The sequence below is a fragment of the Phyllopteryx taeniolatus genome, chromosome 19 (genome assembly GCF_024500385.1).
Source record: "Phyllopteryx taeniolatus isolate TA_2022b chromosome 19, UOR_Ptae_1.2, whole genome shotgun sequence".
In the NCBI taxonomy this organism is placed as follows: Eukaryota; Metazoa; Chordata; class Actinopteri; order Syngnathiformes; family Syngnathidae; genus Phyllopteryx; species Phyllopteryx taeniolatus.
This window is the reverse complement of record NC_084520.1, coordinates 1,047,833-1,071,827: the sequence shown is the minus strand read 5'-3', so window position 1 is coordinate 1,071,827 and position 23,995 is coordinate 1,047,833. Positions and strand designations below refer to the sequence as shown.

Here is a 23,995-nt window from a genome sequence, read left to right as displayed (position 1 = left end):
CCCAATCAGCACTCATCGCTGCCTGTATTTAAGCGTGCCTGACCCGGGGATCCAGCGCCAGAGTATTCCCGCACCTATGTGGTACATTGGCCAACTTGTCGGCTGCACTTCGCATTTGAAGGAAATTGCTTAATTGCCTGTGCTTACACTTACCCTGCTGTGTTCTCCTTCTCCCCCTGTGTCTCCTGCGACGTCACCCGGGCCGACCACACTGCCAGGCTCACTCACCTGCTCACCCTTCAGCCTTCCGCACGCTCCTGTACTCACGCCCGACCACCCCCACGCCTCTGGATTCGGGATCTAGCACCATCCACAATAAACCCCTCTCTCTAACTGCTTCTTCCGTCTCCGTCGGCTTTTGGGTACAGTTTAAAACATCCGGTTACCAACCTTGACACAGCCTTTTAAATGGTTGTAATGAATATGGCCAATGTTTTTGTATTGATTGATTTTGGATCTTCTCTTACTTTCTCAATTACTTCCCCCCCCCCGACCCATACACAGCTCTCTGGTTTTCATGTTGGTTACACCTCTAACTCGTATAAATGTCTTCGCAGGCAAACCCCATCCTCCGAACCCTGGGCTTTAAGAGCTCTTCACACGTGTGAAGGGCGTAAAATCACTTCCTGGGTCGAATCGGTTTTGACCCTGTCGTCTCAGTGGGAGGTAGGACTGAGGCTCGAGCCATTCCCCGGGCTAAAAGGTGACCGCTGTCTCACGGAGACAGGCATGGACAGATGAGATGAGGAGAATGGACTGTTGATGGATCCAGCTGGAAAACTAGTTTAGTTTACTTGAGACTAACTTTAGATTTGACTATAGCGGCATTTCATTGTGTTGCATATACAGTATGATTAGATTGGGAACAATCACGATCCCTGGCTGTGCAAAGGTGCTGTCTTACTAAAGAGGCCAGTAAAATCCATGGTCCACCACACAACCACAAAGAGACCTGTGGTCAACCTCTGTCCTGCTAACCTGTATTTATTGCTCCTTAAAGGCCAATAGTTCATTCTCACTCTGACAACTCTGATTAATTGGGTGGATTCTTCACAGCATCTTACAACAACTCACACACTTTGTGCGCTGCGCTGCCACTCACGACATGGACGGATGTGCGGATAGATGGCTAGCATAACACGTAAGGATAACAGTCCGGGAAATTAGTCATTGCTTTCAAACCAAGATTCTGGAATGCATTTTCTGAAAGAGAGAGCCTCCAGTGAAGTGGAATTAGCCAGGATTTATAGTTTCTAGTGGCCTCTATTGTTTCCAACTTCCTTAATGAGCATGGGTGCCATGTGACCCTATGTCGTGTACTTTAGGAGCACAGGAAGTATCCTGCCAATCCATTCTTCGGATACGTGCAGTGTTGGGGAGTAACTCATTAACATGTAACAATATGTAATTTAACAGAACAAAATGATATATATCAACTGTATATATAATTAATGTAATCCATTAAATTACTGGCAGAAAATGTATGATTCAATTCCATGCTTTAGACTTTTAGTTAGATTTGAACAACAGCCATCACTTCCTCCTTCCAAAGCCTCTGGTCACGTGTCGTTGTACAATATTCTCAAACATGACATATTTTTCCAAATCGCGGATATAAGCGGCTGAAATGTGTTTCCCCCGCAGGGTGCCCAGGCTCTCCGTTAGAGATAGGGTGGGTCATCTCGGAGTCCAGCCGCTTCTCCTCCACATCGAGAGGAGTCAGACGAGGTGGCTTGGGCATCTAGTTAGGATGCCCTTTGGACACCTCCGTGGTGAGGCGTTCTGGGCATGTCCTAACGGAAGGAGACCCCAGGGAAGACCTAGGACATGCTGGAGAGACTACAGTATGTCTCCCGGCTGGCCTGAGAACGCCTCGGGATCACCCCGGAAAAGCTGGACGAAGTGGCCGGGGAGTGGCAAGTCTGGGCTTCAATGCTTTTGCTGCTGCCACGCAACCCGACCTCCAATAAGCGGAAAAAAAATGGATGGATGGATGGATGGAACATATACTGTAAGTCTCCTGCAGATGTTCTTTAAAGTCTAGGCATGTATCGCAGTAGGTTATATTTTTTGGAACCAACTAACTAACTAGTAAAGGGCTGTAACAGTATTCATGACACTGCGACATTGCGCAATTGCAAATGCCTTGATATGAATAAGCATAAATAAAAACAGAATACAATGATTTGCAAATGTTCAATCTATATTGAATTGAATACACTGCAAAGACAAGATATTCCATGTTCAAACTGATCAACTTGATTGTTTTTAACAAATAACCATGAACTTAGAATTTTATGGCTGCAACATGTTCCAAAAAAAGCTAGGACAGAGACATGTTCACCACTGTGTTACGTCACCTTTTCTTTTAATAGCATTCAATAAACGTTTGGGAACTGAGGACACGAATTGTTGAAGCTTCGGAGGTGGAATTCTTTCCCATTCTTGCTCGATGTACAGCTTCAGCTGTTCAGCAGTCCGGGGTCTTCATAATGCGCCACACATTTTCAATGGAAGACAGGTCTGGACTGCAGGCAGGCCAGTCTAGTACCCGCACTCTTTTACTACGAAGCCACGCTGTTGTAACACGTGCAGAATGTGGTTCGGCATTGTCTTGCTGAAATAAGCAGGGGCGTCCGTGAAAAAGACGTCGCTTGGATGGCAGCATATGTTTCTCCAGAACCTGTATGGACCTTTCAGCATGAATGGTGCCTTCACAGACGTGTAAGTTACCCATGCCATTGGCACTAACACAGCCCCACACCATCACGGATGCTGGCTTTTGAACTTTGCATCCATAACAGTCCGGATGGTTCTTTTCCTCTTTGACCCGGAGGACACGACGTCCACAATTTCCAAAAATGCGGACTCGTCGGACCACAAAACACTTTTCCACTTTGCATCAGTCCATCTTAGATGAGCTCGGGCCCAGAGAACGTGTTGCAGCCATACAATTCTAAATTAATGATTATTTTCTAAAAACAATCAAGTTGATCAGTTTGAACATTAACTATCTTGTCTTTGGAGTGTAATCAATTCAATATAGGTTGAACATGATTTGCAAATCATTGTATTCTTTTTTTCATTTATGTTTAACACAACGCCCCAACTTCATTGGTCTTGGGGTTGTGTTTAAGGGCCTCCACCCTTGCTATCTCTACCCCCTGTCGCCACACTCTTGCCCCTCCACCCCTCTCATTCGTGCGCATATAGCTGCCAGGCCCACTGGGAGCAAATTAGGGTTCAGTGTCTTGCCCAAGGACACTTCGACATGCAGACAGTCGGAGCTGGGATTTGACCTTCGGTCACCGGAGGACCCGCTCTACCTACTGAGCCACAGCCGCCCATATTCAATTTTGTTGCTAATGCTGCCCCTTTTCTTCATTTCGTATCGCTTTTTCATTCAATTGGAAGTAGCTTTCGATAATCCGGATGTTGTTGTCATTCTCGTTGATGGCGCTACTTTGTGTGCAGTTTGAACAATGCCGTTTACAATTCCGTCGTTGTGTGTTGACAAATCTGTGTCCTCCAGCGTTAGAAGAGCTTTAAAGCGATTACTTCTTCCGTAAATTAAGTTTAGATTGGTAAAATTGCTCTTGAGAAGTTTCTTTCATTCAAGTTGGCAGTTGATTTGTACTTTGCCCCGAACCAATCTGTGATCACTTCCAATGTCAAATTTGTTTAGGGTGGTGCAATCCGTAAATACCCCTTTGTCATTGGACAGGAAGTAGTCTTTGATGCTCGTGTTACCTTTTGATAAAGTATAAGCCTTCTTGTTCAGCAAATTCTATTAAGCGTTCTCCTCTTTCGTCTCTTGATCCCATTCCGCGGGATCCAATTGATTTCTCGCTCGAGTTAAGGCCAATCCTGGCGTTAAAGTCACCCATGACTATTCGAAATTTGTGCTTCGATTGACTATAAAGACGGGATAAATCCTCGTCAAATGCTTCCACCTCATCGTCGGTGTGGCTGATGGCCGGGGTATATTTTTGTATCGATTGAAGCGAGTAACGCGTTCTAATAGAGATGACACCTCTGACGCAGGTAACGTCATTGCCGATACGTTTATTAATAATGAAACCAACTCCACCATCGCGTCCGCTTTCCGATCCTCTGTAATAAAATAGACGGCCAATATCGAGTCAACATAGCTTCATCTTTCCGACGTATTTCACCAAGTCCAATTATATCCCATCTGATGGCTTCGAGCTCTTCTAGTCGAGAATCTTGCTTTAAGTTCATTTTTTTCCCTCATTAATGTACACACAGCACCCCATATTGACAGAAAAAAAACGGAATTATTGAAATTTTTGCAGATTTATTAAAAAAGAAAAACTGAAATATCACACAGCCATAAGTATTCTGACCCTTCGCTCAGTATTTAGTCGAAGTCCCCTTTTGAGCTGATACAGCCATGAGTCTTTTTGGGAATGATGTAACAGGTTTTTCACACCTGGATTTGGGGATCCTCTGCCATTCCTCCTTGCAGATCCGCTCCAGTTCTCTCAGGTCGGATGGTGAACGTTGGTGGGCAGCCATTTTCAGGTCTCTCCAGAGATGCTCATTTGGGTTTAAGTCAGGGCTCTGGCCGGGCCATTCAAGAACAGTCACGGAGTTGTTCCGAAGCCAATCGTTCGTTATTTTAGCTGTGTGCTTAGGGTCATTGTCTTGTTGGAAGGTGAACCTTCGGCCCAGTCTGAGGTCCTGAGCCCTCTGGAGAAGGTTTTCGTCCAGGATATCTCTGTACTTGGCCGCATTCATCTTCCCTTCCATTGCCACCGGTCGTCCCGTCCCTGCAGCTGAAAAACACCCCCACCACCACCATGCTTCACCCATGGAGATATCAGTGGATATAAAACGTTTACACTTCAGTTCAAATGCCAGGATTCTGTGATGAAAAAAAACTAACTTTGTCCATTAATGTGATATATGACCTGTACAACTCAACTGAACAAATGTTCAATCTTCGAGAGGTGACGTAAAAATTTACACCTGAGATAATATGGTTGCACAAGTGTGCACACCCTCTTATAACGGTTGTTGGACAACTCGTCCTCGGAAAACTGGTCCTCAAAAAGTGCATAATTGGGACAACTGGTCCTCTAAGACTACCCTGGATGATCAACTGATCCTGGGATAGGGTTCAAAAAAACTTTTCATATTTTAAATTTCAATTGAATATTTGGAAGTTGGTATATAATGATGTAATGTAGGCACATTTTGTTCAATAAATGTGCACTAACTTTTTTTTAAGTGTGATCCATTTTTCCGTGTTTATTTTCCTTGTTTATTCACTGTGGTCTCAACAACATCAACGTTGAAGAATCAGCATGGTAACAAGCGCATGTATCTCACATGTACCGTACACAATTGTGAACCCAAATTACATAAATCACTCTGTTAAGCAGTTGTGACTATATACAAACAAACCATATTTACATAAGGTAGCATACTAGCCAGAATGACAGACTGACGTGACTTCACACGAGTCTACCGTGACCTAATATCACACTGTAACAAATTGTTGTCAAAAGAAAAACGGTCAAATTCTGACAGTAACGTACTGTTTTCCATTAGAACACTCAAAACAATGCACGATGGGGAAACATTTACGGTTTTTCATTCATTACATTTGGTCATATGGCAATACAAATTGAAAAACGCTTTAGCCCGCGATTTAGCTTCAAGGGACACGCTCTGCATACGAAATACTCTACCGACTAAGTCGCTGTGTAAACCGCATGGAGTTCGAGATGGCATGCTAGCTCAGTAGCAACCACTGAATCTTGACCCAACAACATGTTGGCCTACTTTATGACGTCTAGTAGCAAATGCCGAGGGCGCAGCGGCCTCAAGGGGGCGCCAGAAATTGGGTGAAAATTATTTCTTTCCCCCAAACTTTTTGTGCAAGGTGAACTATGAACAGTACCTCACCTCTCTCTCTCTCTCTCTCTCATTTTCACCACAATGTACAGAGCGATGCATTCAAAGCCCTTTGGAATGAACAGTGCTCAGCACACTTTTTCGAGAACTTACAAATGTGTGTATTATGTTTCTCTCTTGCTACTTACACTTGTTTACAATAACACGTTGTTATTTTGGTAGCTATTTCTCAAAATCCTAAATATAATTAAAATGCAGATGCCAGTGCACTTAAAGCACCTCATTGCTAGAGACAAATGTAAGGAATGCAACTTTTTTGATGAACTGTCAAACTACTGAATGCTAAAAAAGAAAAGAAAAAAAAAAAAAAAAAACAATAAGAAAATGTTTCTTGGTCATTGAGAAAAATTCAGATGAAGTCTTCCATTGATGAAACAATTTCAAGTAGTGAAGCTTCACATTAGGGCTGTGAGGGGGGGGGGGGTAATGGAACAACTCGACTAAATCGACTTCAAAAATAGGCCTACACAAAATCCGCCAGGAAGAAAAAAAAAAATAAAAAGCTTTCGCCCGGAGCCATATTTGCGCCGCCGGAACCCATGACGGACACGTTGAGCCAATGATAAACTTTGCCAAAAACGACAAGGGAATGTCTATACATGATTTTTAAGACACTGTTAGATGTGTAATGTGCATACTACATGCTGAGTGGTAGCTAGTGACCTGAAATGGTCATCGCTAGCGCGCTAATGCTAATCGTGATTGCTAAGCGTTTAGCACTTTCTGTACACCCAAATTTATACCGTGCGCTCAGTACCAACATGCAGTTTAAGGGTTGAAGTTCATCCCTCATAAATGAGAATAAAATGCATGTTAGTAGTAAACATTTTATTTTATTTTATTATGTTCTTCGATCAATAAGCAATAGGAGAATCGATTCTAAAAATATTCGATAGTAACAGCCCTACTTGCGCGTATTTGCAATAACTTGACAACTAACTTTTAACATGGAAAACATAGATAACAGATTCACATTTTTAGAAATGCCCAATTAATATAATAATGATAATATATATTGATAATAACAAATACGGAGCAGGCCGACTGCCGACTGGTTAGGACATCGGCCTCACAGTTCTGAGGACCCCGGACTCAAATCCGGCCTCGCCAGTGTGGAGACTCTAAATTGCCCGTAGGTGTGAATGTGAGTGCCGATGGTTGTTTGTTTCTATGTGCCCTGCGATTGGCTGGCTGCCCATTTTACACGTCACCATTTTTCTCATTAAATATAATATTTCCAAAGGCGCTATCGACATGAAAACTTTACCAGATGTTGAGAACAACCCAAGTAATCCATACATACAAATAAAGTAGAACAAATAAGAGCAGAAATTAAGTTGTGCATAATAATGTGAAATGACACAGGGGAAAAGTATTGAACACGCCAACTGGTATTTATTTCATACTTTGTGCAAAAGCCTTTGTTTGCAATGACAGCTTCAAGACGCCGTCCTGTATGGAGAAACTAGTCGCATGCATTGCTCTGGCTCTGGTGTGATTTTGGCCCATTCCTCCACACAAGCGGTCTTCAAATCTTGAAGGTTCTGTGGGCTTCTTTTATGGACCTTGAGTTTAAGTTCTTTCCATCGATTTTCAATAGGATTCAAGTCAGGTGATTGGCTGGGCCATTCCAGCAGTTGTATATTTTTTCTTTGAAACCAATTAAGAGTATCATTATCCACCCTCGTTTCATTTTCATCACCCTCGTAGACGGCAGCAGATTTTTGTCAAGAATGTCCCGGTACATTTGCCCGTTCGTTCTCCCTTCAATAATGTGAAGTTTACCAGTACCGTTTGCTGAAAAGCAGCCCCACACCATCATGTTCCCAACTCTGAACTTCACTGTTGGTATGGTGTTTTTCGGGTGATGTGGAGTGCCATTTCTCCTCCAAACGTGGTGTGCACTATGGCATCCAAACAGTTCCATTTTGCTCTCATCAGACCAGACTATGTTCTCCCAGTATTTACCTGGCTTGTCCAAATGTTGTTAAGCAATCTTTAAACAAGCTTTGACATGCTTTTTTTTCCCCCAGCAATGGGGTCTTGCGTGGTGAGTGTGCACACAGGTCATGGCGGCGGAGTGTATTACTCAGTTTTCCTTGTGACGACAGTTCCTGCTAATTCCAGGTCTTTTTGAAGCGCTCCACAGGTGCTCCTTGGCTCTTGGACAACTTCTGATTATTCTTTGCACTCCTCTGTCAGAAATCGTGTCTTGACTCACACTTTGGCAATGAGACCTTTTCTGTAGGCCATCAATCAGGACTGACCCAGCTGGTATTCATTTGCCCTGACGAGGGACTGGATAGCTGTTTGATTATTGCTATATTTTCGGTGATGTCTTGGCTTTCCATGCCCTTTTTGCACCTCCCTACTTTTACCCTATGTCACTTAACATTTTTACACACAACTTCCTTTCGGAGCTTATTTGTTCTCCTTTCTTTGTATGTTTGGACTACTTGGGTTGTTCCCAACATCTGATGAAAGTATCCGGTCAATAGCTCCTTTGGCAGTATATATTTAGTGAGCAAAATAGTTCCAGTCATTGAAAATTGCAAGCGTTTGACTGGTCTATTGACAACAACAACAAAGCTCATCATTTGTGTGCGAATGATCTGGAACGGATCCTTGAATGGCAACATATGCCACACCCCCGTGTCCCGGACAGGGAAGCACCTTTGGCGCTCTGCGTTTACCAAACTTGCGGGCCGGAAAAAAAGATTCCAAATTCCTTCTGCTGTCCTCTTCCTGTCAAATACACTTGCACATTTATTTAAGACCTGACACCTGACATTGACGTGGACAGCGACAACCACAAGCTCGTCACTATGATTCATCATGGGAAAACACTAAGTCAACAGATGAAAAATGTGTTTACACAAATGGGAATTTTTATAAGTGGGTGGGTGGTTTTTGCATGTGTATGTGACTGCGTGTGCGTATGTGTGTGTGTGTGTGTGTGAGTGTGAAACTGTGGCTAAGCCAGGTCACACCTGTAACCAGAATGTGTCTCCACTGAAGGCGTGTGGTTGGGCTTCCCTTCCTCCGCTGTTGCATAGTTTGAGGCGGTGGTCCCACCAGGTGCAACATTTTGGCAGGGTGGAAAGGAAGACAAAATATTTTCCGCTGTCTGAACCGCAGATTTGGATTTGACAGAGTGATGCATGATACCACCCAAAATGTTGTTTTGCGACATTTAGGATGACGACCCCCACCAGCGTTTCGCTCACTTCTGTATTGCTGAACACAAACAAGAACTGCACTGGCCCTGATGGATCACAGCCTCAATCCTGGACGGGTGTGTCAGAGAGGATCTAAAGATCCTGTGGCCAGGGGCTGCAAATAGGCATCGGCATTCGTCGCCTTCCTTTACTGTATATTTACAATGGGGACTGGAAGACCGAGATTTAACAGATTGACATTCAGTTGCAGTACGTAAATGTCATCCTTCGTTCTGCTGCACCTTTTTCGGAACTGCAAACTTACACCAGACTTGTTTTCCATCTTAACAGTGTGTCACCAGCCTGCCCTTCCACCCTGAGTAGCAAGTCTTTGTGGACGGTAACCTCGAACTGCATTCCAGGCGTCAGCATTCTTTCACGCCTACTCTTTGTTTTCTCCCAATGCTTTGCTTTCAATCTTTGGTTCATTAGCTCCTTATGCACCGGCCCCCTCAACCGTTTACCCCCTGCCTTTTTGCCGGCTTGCTGTCTGTGTGTAAGGTACCTATGCAAAACGGTTGACCCATAAATTTGGCACCATCCAAGATACTATCAGAGGCACAAATCCGTCAGTGTGTAACAACAGTGTGAAGTTTAGCACCTAAGACTCATTGCCCACGTCTGGTTTTTATACATTTTTTTAAAGCAGTTGTCGTTGTCGCTGTCGCTCACGCTGCCTCATCCATCCATCCATCCATCCATCCATTTTCTTCTGCTTATCACAGGTCGGGTGGCGGAGGCAGCAACCTTAGCATGGAAGCTATGTTGCACTCTTTTTGGGGGGATCCCAAGACATTCCCAAGCCAGCCAGGAGAGATAGTCTTCTCACCTGAGAGGCAGCCTAACCTGATAACGGAGCCACCTCATCTGGGTGCAGTGGCGTACAGCACAGCTGACCGAGCTTCTCACTCTATCGGCGAGGGAAACCCGGGACACCCCGCGGAGGAAATCCATTGCGGCCGGCCGCTTGTATCCACGATCTCCTTATTACAGCACCATTACAATGGGGACTGGAAGACCGAGATTTAACAGATTGACATTCAGTTGCAGTACGTAAATGTCATCCTTCGTTCTGCTGCACCTTTTTCGGAACTGCAAACTTACACCAGACTTGTTTTCCATCTTAACAGTGTGACACCAGCCTGCCCTTCCACCCTGAGTAGAAGGGTGGAAATATCGAAATATCATTGAGTTTTCAAGGAATGCAATGAAGCGCAAAGCATAAAATCAATAGAATAAAAAATAACAAAGTGCTTCAAGCAACACTGAGGTATGCTAATCACGCTAAAGTGCTAATAAATGAACCGCTTCAGAGGTTGACTTTTAGGAACTCGTTTGTCAGCTCGGTAGGCCCCGGTTTACTCGACTGTGGTTTTTTTCTCAGTTCGAACAGCAGGGGCACCGTGTCGAAGGAGATGTACTGTAGATGAGAGGCGAAGAAGAAAGCCGTCGTGGAGCGTAGCTCGATACTACTGTGAAGGAATGCCATGTTATCTCTGTGTGCTAACTGGAAATGCAAGACCGCTTCTCCAGAATACTCAAACCGTACCAAAGCCCGGCCAAAACACGTGGCCCAGACGACGTCGGCCGACCTGGCCCAAAAGAAAACGGTGACGACTCTAAGCGGTGGGCCCCCTCGGGTCGTGCCTCGATGAAGAACGCAGTTAGCTTCGTGAACTACTGCGAATTGCAGGACACATTGAACATCCGCGCTTCAAATGCACCAGGAAATTTGAACTCTCAGATAACCATATCAAAGATAGACGCTCATATCATACGGTAGATGTTTTTACATCATGATACGATATATATATATATATCTGTCATTCATCCAGCCATGTCAGCTGCTGCTTCTCCTCATTAGGGTCACGGGTGAGCTGGAGGCTCTCCCAGTTGACCCTTTACCGGTCGCAAGCCAATTGCAGGTCAGTTATATCGCACAGCTCCACCTCACACTGTAATGCGTTGAAACCGATCGGAAAACTCCGTGAATGGCCACACACTTGCAAGCGTGTGTAGATTTTGTTCTTTTTGCCAGTCACTCAGGCCTGAGGGACTGTTAAATTAGGGTCGACTCTGAGACAAAGGCCTTTTTTCCCTTTCTTTTGCCAGCATCAAAGCACCGAAATGTGACATGGACATGTTAGATCCTCTGTCCTCTCTGTGGCCTCGCAGCACACCATCAGGTAAAATACAGGAAGGGGCGTGACTGTGCGTCGCCTGTTCCGCAAAAAAAAGGAAACGAGTTGGACAGGAAAATAATAATCGCGATGAGACACTCTCGGTCGACCGTTATGGCACCGTTATGGCGTTGAGCGCAGCCGAGTGGGCTCCACGGAGACACGAGGGCGTCTATGCTGACCTATCAGCGTTTGTGAGGCAGGGTGTGGCATTTGGATGGAAATGACGCCGAGGAGATGTCTGTTGTCTGTGTCTTTTGCGTTTTATTGTCTTTCAGATGTTTTGACGGTGCCGAGGCACAATGGAGTGAGGATGCCTTGGAAAGGTTCAGTGATATGACATGACCTTATAACCTGCTCAGACAAGCATTATCCTCTTTTCTCAGCCAAGGCTACATTTTGAACAAAGGCGGGAAATGACTTAATTGGTGCCCCGTGTGAAACACTGACATAATACCAAGAGGCATTTGGTCGGGAATTATTTCATTTTGCCCGTAACGCTTTATATCATTGTTTTTTTTTTAGTTTTTTTAATGAGATCAAGCGTGCTAACGCATTCTGAAACCAACAGTACAACTTGTTTGAAGTTGCGACATTCAAAAAGAAAATGGAATCTTTCTCGCCAAAATATGCTCGGCATGCATATTACAGCACTGTCACTCATTGTTCAACTTCTCTGAGAATAACCCATTCAACTCAACGACTCTATTCAAAAGGTGCGCGCTTGAAAAATATGGATTGTCCTCCGAACAAAATGATACGCATCGAGAAATGTGTCGTGCTGATTATGGCCCTCATTTATCGCACTACCGCAGGTCTTCTTTTCCTTGATGACCTCTTTATCAGCGCTTTCATATTGCCCTGACCTTGATCTCAGTCTGTTATATACCGAGAATAAGTGCGTCGGCCTCCTCGGCCTTGCTTCAAGGCTCGCTGACATGAGTTGAGGTTTGCGCTGAACTTTTGAACTTGGCAGAGTATGTTTGAGGGCAATGGGCAGTCAGGAAAATCGGCACCCTGTAATCCCTGCTGACTCTGACAGCGGTGACAAAGAGGATTTCCCCAGTCGGGACCAAGACAACTGCCATTGTTCCATCAAGCTCCCAGTACAATGCGGTGCAAATGTCTAAATCCTGCTTGTTCAAACAATGTCACCAACTTTGGGAAAGTGTATTCATACAGTTAGGTCAAGATGTATAAATGACAATGAAACAAAACAGGATGTGACTGAAGTGTGGGACTTTTTTTGAAATCCTTTGCAATCGATGGCTGCTTGAAGGTCGGAGCCCGCAGGCATCACCGAATTGTTCGTCTTCCCGGAGATGCTTTGCCACGTACAGTGTTTCCTATGGCCGACTTGCTGTTTGTTTGAAAGCGTCCGTTAATTTTGTATGTGAAAAGCATGCTCTATTGGGTTGGGATCAAGTCGTCACTTGTCATTCGTTGTCATTATCCATCTGATGAGATGGGGAAGGACCTAACATAGGGGCACTGTGTCACGAGAGTGGCTGCCACAGGCTTCTTCTCCGCAGTCCTCTTATCTCGTAGATCTATACACGTCACAATTCATCGAGTTACTCCTGACGGCAGTCGATTCATCGCTAACCACAGGCGAGCCTGGTGAATCTTAAAATGCAAAAGAAAGAAAGAAAGAAAGAAAGAAAGAAAACCTGGGTGTTGAAACTGGTCATGTGACACGAGCAGGAGAACATAAGCTCCTGAAGTTAACCAAAACAATGCAGTCTAGTCTAAGTGTAGTCAATACAAAAAGAACAGCATCTCACTGAGAACTGTTCGCAACTATAAGAACAACAGGAACAACGTGAATAAATTTGACAATGAGAAAGGGTCTGCAGGGGGGGGGGAGAAAAGGGGGGTGACAATGCCAATGTATGAACAAAAGGCCAACACGACAAAGATAATTATAAAATCAACATCACAATAGCACTGGGAATTTGAACTTGGGAAAGGTGACGACAGTGTCAACAAGGTGGAGGCGCGATCGGTTGAGGTACGGGTCATTGATTACAGTAATGGCCTTTAAGAAAGAAGTGTCGGAAATGTCCTTACATCATGCTTGAACAAAAAAATAAAAATAAAAAAATCACGTGAAATATTTCATGTTGGTTTTTTTTAAGAGCTTGCTAGGATCGGCCCAATTTATGTGATCGAATCAAAGTGTTCCCATAGCTTTGATAATGTTGCGAATAGAGTTAAAAAAATGAATAAATACATTTTAAAAAAAGCTGAATTAGCAAACAGGGAAATAAATCCATTTTATGTGTTTTTTCAGATTGAACGCCAGAAATGTGCGCTTTTTAGGCTGGCTCAACGCAACGCATTTGACCCGGATTATTATTAAGGAGAATATATTGCTTCCCCCAATCTGTTGCCGTTGTTCTAGCTCACTGGTTCACTTTCCTCGATGCTGCTGCTGCTGCTGTCTGGTTTTTGGGTTTTGTTTCACCTTATGAGACCCCAAGATCGATGTCCGGCAATCATACAGCACAGGAAGGAGACAGGTTCTGTGTCCCAGAGAGCAATGTGCTTTGGTCCCAAATGTGCAGATCAACCCAAGAACGTGTGAATATGCTGGTAAGACTGTGTCATTATCCACCGTGAAACCAATACTGAATACGAATACATGGGCTGAAAGGCCACTCTGCCAGGAAGAAGCCATTACGCCAAAAGAAACACACACAAAAAAGACAGATTACAGTTTGCAAATACACACAAAGACCTTAATTGTCGGAGACGTGTCCCGTTGTCTGAAAAACCAAAATTGAACTGTTAGGTCATAATGAGCACCGTTTCGTTTGGAGATTAAAAAAAAAAAAAAAAAAGGGAAGCTTCGCAAGCCGGAGAACACATCCCAAATACGGGGGGGGGGGGTGGTTGTGGGGTTGCTTTTTTACAGGAGGGACTGGTGCACTGCACCAAATAAATGGTGTCATGAGGAAAGAATCTTACGTGAAAATACTGAAGCAACGTTCAAGACATCAAAATGGACAGGGCCAGCAGCTACTTCTTGAGTCCTGGAAGGAAAATCATTATCAGTCCAGTGCTTACAAATACCTTTGTCTGATTAGACCTTCAATGTCAAAAAAAAAACTGAAACATGCACGGCCAATCATACACGTGACAAACGCAGAGGTAAGACTACCTTTTGCCAGATGCCAATCAAACCGGTGGCAAAGGTCCTTAACGGTTTCCCTCAGAAATGTCTTATTTTGAGAGTGGCGGTCCGGTGACACCTTTCCTCTGCAACAAGGCAAGGCGCCTCTTCAAGCCCTCCAACTCCATGGCGGGGGAGTTCTTCCCCTCTGTAACCTGAAATGGCAAATCTCTGCACAATATATGAAAGCACAAAACATTTGGCCTGACTACTAGCATTACGTCTTGCCCCTGTTCTACAGTAGAACAAAAAACAAGAGCTGCATCCGTAACTTACAACGGTGAAAAGAATAAACGAGTATCTTTACGGGATACACCCAAAAAGTGCACACAAACTTTGCAAGCTGCCCTCGTGGCCATTCTTCTTCAGTGTCGTCGTCATCTTCGACATCCGGCAATGTGCACCGCACACTTGCATGGCTCCATCGCTCCACCGTGGCGGAGTGCGAGATTTAGTTCTCTTGCTGGCGGTTGAGGTCCCGATGGCCGTAGGAACAATAGTTGGCACGCCAGCTGGTTTCAGCCAATTTTGTACCCCCCCCCTCCCCCCCCGCCCAAAAAAAGGTGGAAACTTTAAATATAGACAATATAGATGAATAGAATCACTCATATCGATTCGAGGCAATTGTGTGATGTGAATAGAATACATACTGTATGATAATATGATAAAGAAGTGTCGTCGTGAGTCCCCCCCCCCCCCCCCCCCCACCTTCCGGGGCGCTGACCTCCAGCCGACCCGGCGAACTTGTCAACAGACAACTCTCAGCTCTCCAATTATGAATAATCACAGGGAGACGCTAACTCCCACGCTAACGACTCCATTAGCATCTCTTATCGAGCACTCCTATTAGGCCACAGCGGGGACCGGCGGAGGCAAGACCAGCTGCAAGAAGTCGATTGACTCTCAATGACCTGGCCTATGCGATCAGATAACTTCCCTTTGGATTCCTGGTCAGCTTCGAGGAGACCGATGAAGTACCATCACCGTTGGAACGACTTCTTGATGACATTTGTTTTCCTCGTCTGCTACAAAGCAAATTTGGTTGGAAACAAGACAAGTTTGGTCAAATGGCAGCAGATATTCAAATGATTCGTTGGCAGTAGTCTCGCACCATCGGCGCCTGAGATTAGATGAGATCTTGCAGAGGGAGGGGAATGCCGTTTAATACCAAAGTGTGAACGTGTACATATTCATCTGAGAGCATTTTGATCGTACTTTTTGACTTGCGCTTTCCGCCAGCCGTCGCTCTCCGACGATCCATAGCAACTGAGCGGTTCGCCTTAAAAAATGCCGGCCGGGTGTAGTAACCGCTTGGCCTGCGCTATATTTACATTGATTTACTGCAGACCGTGTCCGGGCCTTGTGACCTCATTCGCAGAAAGATACTCGCGATGCTCTTTCTCACTATGTTGTCAATTCCTGACAATAGTCACAAATTTGGACCAAAAAATGGTCTTGCCCTGCAAATGTTTGCCTTCGCCGGGCGATAGGGAACAATGGAAGGAAACTGATGTTCTTTAGAGTGAGAAGAAGTGGCAAAGTTCACTCGCATCGTTCGGGGGGCCGGACCACCGGGGGATAGGAGAGCGGCACATAAAGGTGTCAGCTGCAATTTACTGTCACAATTTTGGCGTTGAGCTGAAACTCGTATCCAGAATGACTTACAAAAAAAGTACAAGAGTCCAGCATCGGCGGATCCAATCATGGCGAGGAGCGCTGTAATAAACCTCGGCCGTGGACACGAGTACAATGCCGGGCTGGTCGTCACGCAGCGGAAAGAGGCTGGGGGGCTAAATCACAACGGCACCGCGGAGAAAAGCAACGTGAGAAGAAGGCCGAAGCACGGCTGCCCTTTGGAGACGCTGAGAAGGAAACTGAATCACGGCTCATTTTCATATCGCTTGACCGATGGAATTTCATTGAATGTCGCTGATAGGAGAATTATTGCCACTTGTCCAAAATGTCTTTGGCGTTCAAATCGAGTTTCATGATTTGCGATCTTATTTTCTGAAGATGCTAAATACATTTTTGACTCCCCAGGATTAAATCGCCCCCCCCCCCCCGTGAAAACAACCATACATGAGGGGGGTCCTCTTTCCTCGCGAACGCCACTGGCGAGAGCTTCGTTATGGCTCAGATATGAATGGACGTATCCGAATTTGTCCAACCGTCTGAGCTATTGCACGTCTTTGCCATTATTCCGATCGTGTGATGAGTTCAGTGCACCCGTACACGTAGCGTTTGCAGGGCCACACGTAAATTGGGCAACTCACACCATTTTTATGAAGCTGTTTACTATGGGAGATATTTTATTTAGCCATATAAATCAAAGGTGCAATCAAAACAAATAAATCATACAGTTAATAGCCAAAAACTAAACTTTCAAGTGGCCTGCGTGGCAAGAAAAAAAACCCAAAACAATTTTTTTGAACGATTGATGGACGGAAATGTAGGCCGCTTCCCTCAACGTGGAACATTTTTTTTTTTTTTTTGACCTTCCCACGCAAAATTACTGCCAAAAGCATCATTTCAGTTCAGGAGAGGCTGAAGTAAGTTTGCGTCAGTCGGCAGTTTCGGTCTTCTTGCCTGTTTAAGTAAATATTCCGACATGTTTGCGTGATCAGATCCGAGTTCGACAGCAATGTATTGAATTTGTGATCATCCGGGGTTTTCTGCCTGGCCTTGAAGGACACGCGGGAGTGCTGGAGCATTTGTGCTGTTCCACTGGAGGTCTGTATTGGTTCAGTGGCCTGAAAGTGAACTGATCAGTCTGAACTCTGTTTCACCCTCAAGTCTGATCATCTGCCAGGGTCATCAGCCCCTCTTACTTTGCTTTGTCTCCCAGATTTCTCCACCATTTTCTTTTCCCTCTCGATGTATTGATAACGGGACGCATGGCGTGAGGACCACCCGCCCCCCCTGTGCGCATAGCTTAAATACTGCATGCGGGCTATCGTCCAACATCGCAACCGGATGTTGTTGAACGTGAACGAAAAACCTTCGCTGACGCCTCCGTCGACAACTTTCATTTTCTCATTAGGAATAATAATGATTCACTGAAGTGAAAGAGAACCGCTTGACAGTGAGTATATTTTCTGTCGACAAGGATCATCCGCAAAAAAAAGGTTTTATTAAATAAAAAGCCAATACAACGTAGCATCACTTAAATAAGTTGACGTTAAAGATACAAACTCTACATGCAGTATATGTACACAATCCTAAAGATACACCACTGAGCTGATTAAAGTGTTCCAATGTGTGATAGTGCCTCTCGTTTAGTTTGATCTCATCTTTAAAAAAAAAAGAAGATATATACAAATCCACCACATCACAATATAAAATGCTTTCCAAATATTTACAGTATGTACAGGTCATTGAAAAAAAAAAATACAAAATCAAAACAACGGGGGACTACTCGGTGAGGTTCCTCGGAACACCCGAGCGCTCCCAAATAGTTTCTTTTTAGGTCAAAACGATCATTTGCGACTCTCGAGAACGTTTTAGCCTCCGCCGATTGAGAACGCGAGTTTCATTTAATTTTGAACATAGCGGGTAAACTTGGTCGGCAGATTGTCCACGGGATAAACGGTCGGTCCCGTTTTCATCATGGGTGGCCCGTTCAACAGAGTACAGTGACACTTGGTGACCACTTCCACCAGAAAGATCTTCAGCAGGACCTTGGCGAACTCCTTCCCGACGCACATCCTTGAGCCCCCGCCGAAGGGAATGTACTGGAACCTCGAGGAGTCTGCGGAAGCTTTCGTCATGAAGCGATCTGGCTGGAAGTCTTCTTTGTTGGGGAAGATGTCCGCCACGTCGTGGGTGTCGCAGATACTGTAGATGACGTTCCAACCTTTGGGAATTTGATATCCCTGTAAAGCGAAAAGGTGGAGCATTCGATGAGTATTCGGGAATCCGCAGCGAGCTCCGACCGACGTACGAACGAACGATCTGGAACTTACGTTGAGTTCGAAAGTCTTCAGTGCCACTCTGAAGCCTCCGGGGACAGGAGGGTTAATCCTCAGCGTCTCTTTAATCACGCAACCGATATATTTCAACTGCTCCAAAGACTCCATGTTCAAATTCCGGAGTTGCATCCCTTGCTCCTCCTGAACACAAAGGAGACGGACGGACGGACGGACGGGAGCAGTGTGAGGAATTAAGACACGACGAGCGAAATTCTCAGCGTTTACAGCAACGCGACTCGACCTTGTCCATCAGTTCCTGCCTCATTTTTTCCACCACTTCAGGGTTGAGGCCCAAGAACATAATCAGAGAGGTGGCTGTGCTGGCGGTGGTTTCGTGGCCCCCAAACAGCAGTTCTGTCGCGGACTCTTTGATAGCCTGTCAAAGGAACACGGTCTTTGTTTAGTATACGACATGCGTTATTTTCCCAGGTTCGGAGCCATAACTTCTGTTTTTTTTTAATCACGGTAAAAAAAACACAGAACGGTCAAGCTAAAGCTTGAGAAAAACCGTGCGAGTTGCCCAATTTCCGCGTCGCCCTTGAAACGCTGCGGATGCAAAAGCGCGTCCACGCTGCTAACGACTCATTCAAATCCTTGACGCTCGCGCCGTCTCGATACAATCCTAGAAACCAAATTCTCACCTTCAGAATCAGGGAACTTCATTTCATTTCATTCGGACAAAACATTACGTTTCCTGGCCCTTTGAATGGATATCAAGTGCCAATCATTCCCGAGGTCATGTTTACCTGCATGCTAAACGTCTCGCCGTTCTTGCTGCAGCTGTCAATGAGTTGCTGCAGAGCGTCTCCGTGTTTGGACTCTTTCGGGGACTCTTGTATCTTCTTCTTGATGTTCTCCTCTATCTTGGAATGGATGAAGTTCCGAGCTTTAAGACCCTGAAGGACGCGGAAGAAGAGCTTCAAAAACAGCACCGGCGAATATCCTCCATCCGGGGGTCCGTTGCGAAGGGTCAAGGGTCGAGCAAAACTTGGTTTTCTTACCCTGTACAATCCACTGAAAGGAACATCAATGGGCAGAGAAAAGAGATTTTTGATCATCTCCTCAAACGCCTCCACCAGCTGCCTCTCGTCGCTCTTTATCTGGTCCGGCCGGAAGCCCAGGAGGATCCTCATGGCGATGCGGAACATCAGGCGCTTCATCTCCGGGTACACCAGCACGCGGGAATCCCTCGCCAGCCAGTCTCCCACCGCGGCGCCGACCTCCTCCTGGATGACCGGGATGTAGAGCTCCAACGCCTCCCGGGAGAACGCCCGCATGATGGCCTAGACGTCGGGACAAATCGGTGACATCCAAGTCATAAGCGTACCGATTTCCTCGCTCGATCCAGCTCGCAATATCGAGACGAACCCATGAGGTTGGCGGAGATATTCGGGATATTACAGTCAATCGGTCGGTGGAAGTTCTTCAGAGGTTTGGCGATGACATCACGTCAACGATTTTTTTTCCCTGCCATTTTGGATCATCTTCAATACAACCGTCAATAAGTCGTGTGTCTCATTCAAATGGAAAAAAAAAAAAAGCGAGCCTCATGCTGAATTACATTGCTGCGTTTTCTTTTCATATGAAAACGGACAAGCTTTCCATTTCACCGCGTCAGCAAGCGTGACGTCATCTCCCCTCTTTGAAATATCAAGCGCGCGACCGAATTCGAACGAGCCGAAGAGTCTGACCTTCTTCTTGGTTTTGTGCTGCGCGCCGTGCACGTTGGACAGCGTGTCCGAGCCCAGGATGGTGCGCACGGACGCGGGCCACCGGACGGCCACGAGCTTGTGCTCCCCCAGGAGGATCTGCCTGACGTTGTCGCCGCCGGTCACGCGCACCGTGGGGTTCCCGAAGAGGTGAGTCCGGTAGATGTAGCCGTACTTCTGCCGCTTCATGCGCAGAAACTTTCTTCTCTGGGGGGGGAGGGGTGGGGGGGCACGATCGATCAATCGATCGATCAATCGATCGATGAACGAATGAGCCAATGCCTCGGCGGCCTTACCTGCAGGATGAGCTGCAGCGTCTCCCCGAAGAAGGGCAAGCCCATGGAGCCGGGGGGCAGCGGGCTGGCGCAGCTGGGATCGCGGCCCCGGCTCATGTACACCTCCCACAGCTTGACCGCCACCAGGAAGAGCAGAACGGGGAGCACGACGGTGCACAGCGAGGTCGCCAGCAGCGTGCTCGGAGCCATGGCCGTCGAGCGAGTGAGGCTGCCGGCCGCTCCCGGCCCGCCTTTTATAGCGGACCTTCTCCTCCCGAAGATCATTTAGTTCACTCAAAGTTCATCTTTAATTGTGGGTGTCGCTGGGCCCCGCCCCCCGGCCCGGCCCGGCCCGGCCCTTCCTCGCACATCTTTTTAATCCTTCCCTCCTGTCGCACGCACGCACGCACGCACAAAAGGTGACAAAAGAAGCGCGTTGCTCGTTTACACTCTCATGAGCTTGGCTGGGAGTCCTGCTTGGAGGATCAGCAGGACCAAAGCACGGTTGCAGATGCTTCGCTCAACCTCTTAATCCTTCTCCCTGGGTGTCATTCACACCTTCCCCCCCCCACCTTTCTGCTCTTATTTTACTGCAACGTCTGCTATATATTTGTTTTTATTTCCTTGCAACCATATATGCTCAAGTACCGCTAAATTGAATCCCAGCACCCGTCAAATTTGAGATTTAAAACAAGTAAATCAAATGTAAACAATTTAAAAAATAATAATAATAATAATAACAAAAAGGAGTTTGACCCGACCTCAAGCCGAAATCAACACCTTCGGCCTCATACTCGGGAGCCTTCTTGTCCGACATCGGCGTGGGACCTCGCAAATGCACTTGGAGAGGAAGGGTCCAAAAAACTGAAGTGGACCAATTTCAATCGGCAACTCTTCACCACACACCAAGCGATTGGGGAGCACACTGCATCAGAAAAGCTGCTATATTGGGTTTTGACGCTTCATATACTATATATTATGCAGTATTATTTTTTTTAGACGCGTGCCAGAATACGCCGAAAGTACCGTGCAGTGTACAACCCCGATTCCAATGAAGTTGGGACGTTGTGTTAAACATCAATCAAAACACAATCCAATGATGTGCAAAGCATGTTCCATTGAATACACTCCAAAGACAAGATAGTTCATGTTCAAACGGATCAACTTGATTGTTTTCAGCAAATAATCATGAGCTGAGAATGTTATGGCTGCAACACGTTCCAGAGAAGATGGGACAGGTGGCGAAAAAAAGTTGAGGAATGCTCATCGAACACCTGTTTGGAACATCATCTAAGATGGACCGATGCAAAGTGGAAAAGTGTTCTTTGGTCCGACCAGTCCAAATTTCAAATTGCTTTTTTTTTTATGGACGCAAAGTTCAAAAGCCAGCATCTGTGATGTTATGGGGCCGTGTTAGTGAAGGCACCATTAATGCTGAAAGGTACATACAGGTTTTGGAGAAACATATGCTGCCATCCAAGCGACATCTTTTTCATGGACGCCCCTGCTTATTTCAGCAAGACCATGGCAAACCACATTCTGCACGTGCGGGTACGAGACTGGCCTGCCCGCAGTCCAGACCTGTCTCCCACTGAAAATGTGCGGCGCATTATGAAGCGTAAAATACGACAACGGAGACCTCGGACTGTTGAACGGCTGAAGCTGTACATCGAGCAAGAATGGCAAAGAATTCCACCGACAAAGCTTCAACAATTCGTGTCCTCAGTTCCCAAACGTTTATTGAATGTTATTCAAAGAAACGGTGATGTGTAACACAGTGGTAAACCTGACCCTGTCCCATCTTTTTTGGAACGTGTTGCAGCCATAATACTCCAAGTTCGTGATTATTTGCTAAAACAATAAAGTTGATCAGTATTCAATTCAATATAGGTTGAACATATAGTCAAATTAATGATTTCAATGTCAGTAAATACTTTGCACAACCCTGTGTAGACATCTTTGCCCTTATTATTTTCTAAAAAGTAAAATCAAATTAGTTCACAGATTTTGTCATTCAAAATGAAATCAAGATGAACACTTTCTGGAAACCTGCGTTGACCTCAGCTTGACTCCCAGTTTTTATTGGGCTACTTTCAGCAGTGAACTTCTTCCTAATCTCCAAGAAGACTTTAACCTGCTCTCACTCTCAACCCCCACCATCTCTCTCTCGCTCTCTCGCCCTCGCCCTGCGCGCGTCCATGTTATAAAAATGATATCTTTGCGTGTGTGTGTGTGCGCGGCTGGGTTCAACTTTGGGTCAGTGGCTGCAGACGTCGCGATGCACCAGGAGCGCACACTCACGCACCGCAAGGTTATCCCTGGGCGACAACGCCACATGTAAATAAACACTGCATTTATAAGTCAGTATTTGTAACCTGCCTAATGTCTGCATGTGTGCGCGTGTCGAAATGCAGTGCGCGTGTCGGTTGCGGGCGGGTGGGGGGATGGGGGATGCGTTCCGGGAGCGTGCGCGCGTGTTTACGTGTCCACGGCAGGGCCAATCTGTCAGCGGTGAGACAGTCTGGCTGCTGCTTTTACAATGACTCATTACACGCATGGATCTGTCTATTCTGGCACACTGCGTGTTTTCATTTAAGGGGTCACCACAGTGTGAAGGTGCTGCTGCAACCAAAACAGTCATTCAGCTCGAGTGGACGGATTGTATTTGTAGGATATACAGTGGAGCTTCGATGATTGACTGCCACAGATGCAGGGTGCTGTAAGACTTAAGATTTTGTGTAAAAAAAACAAAAAAATTATAATAATAATTTGACAATTGAGGAAGCCAGAGTAGCCGGAGTAAACCCACACAAACACTGGGACAACGTGCAAACTGCACGAGAAAGCCGGAGCCTGGATTCAAAATCAAAATCTCAGAACTGTGAGACAGATGTGCTAACCACTTATTTGTTTGCTGCGCTGCCCAGCAATTACACACTAATGGCTCTATTTTCGTAGACAGTGTAAATGCATCTATTTAGTGCCAAAGACGTATTAATACGTGTATTAAGTGTAATAGAGGGTTTGGCGCAGCTTCACAATAAGTATCAAAGGCTTGGGAAGGACTTTAGTATAAATCGACATGAGATGGGAGCAGTGGCTTTGATCAGAGCTTTGTCAGCACGATCAGAGAAAGACGACATCTGTTGAGGGCCCATGTGGGCGTGGTGGGGAGTTGTAGGAGAGTGGTTGAGAGCGAGAGACGGTGATCGACAAGTTAGATAAAAAAAAAAAAAAACATGCTTACTCTAAAAAAAAAGAGTTCTGCTAACGCTAAAAAGGATGACGACCATCATCCCTTTCCTTTTTTGAGAAAAGGATGACGCTACGATAACGCAGGGCGTGGAAGGCTGGTCGTGTAGAGAATTCGATGAGATCGCGACCATATCACGGTCCACTTCCCCCGAAACGTGGACTGCCAACGGACATTCGGACTCGGATTACAATGAGCCGGATCCGGATGCATCGTTAACTGGGAGCAGCAGGGCGTGGATAGATTTTTTTTTTTTTTTTTATTGTCGTTCTTT

At 45.7% G+C, this 23,995-nt stretch overlaps 1 protein-coding gene across 1 annotated transcript; it reads right to left on the bottom strand.

Moving 5' to 3' along the window:
- Positions 1-17,626: 17,626 nt before the first annotated feature.
- Positions 17,627-22,961, bottom strand: LOC133469098 (cytochrome P450 26A1). Its single transcript, XM_061755719.1, has 7 exons — positions 20,490-22,961; positions 20,176-20,400; positions 19,486-19,767; positions 19,231-19,380; positions 18,726-18,860; positions 18,479-18,625; positions 17,627-18,388 (listed from the first exon to the last, which is right to left on the bottom strand). Exons 1-7 carry the CDS (start codon positions 20,751-20,753, stop codon positions 18,050-18,052), a joined length of 1,542 nt encoding a protein of 513 aa, XP_061611703.1. The 5' UTR covers positions 20,754-22,961; the 3' UTR covers positions 17,627-18,049.
- Between the last annotated feature and the right edge of the window lie 1,034 nt (positions 22,962-23,995).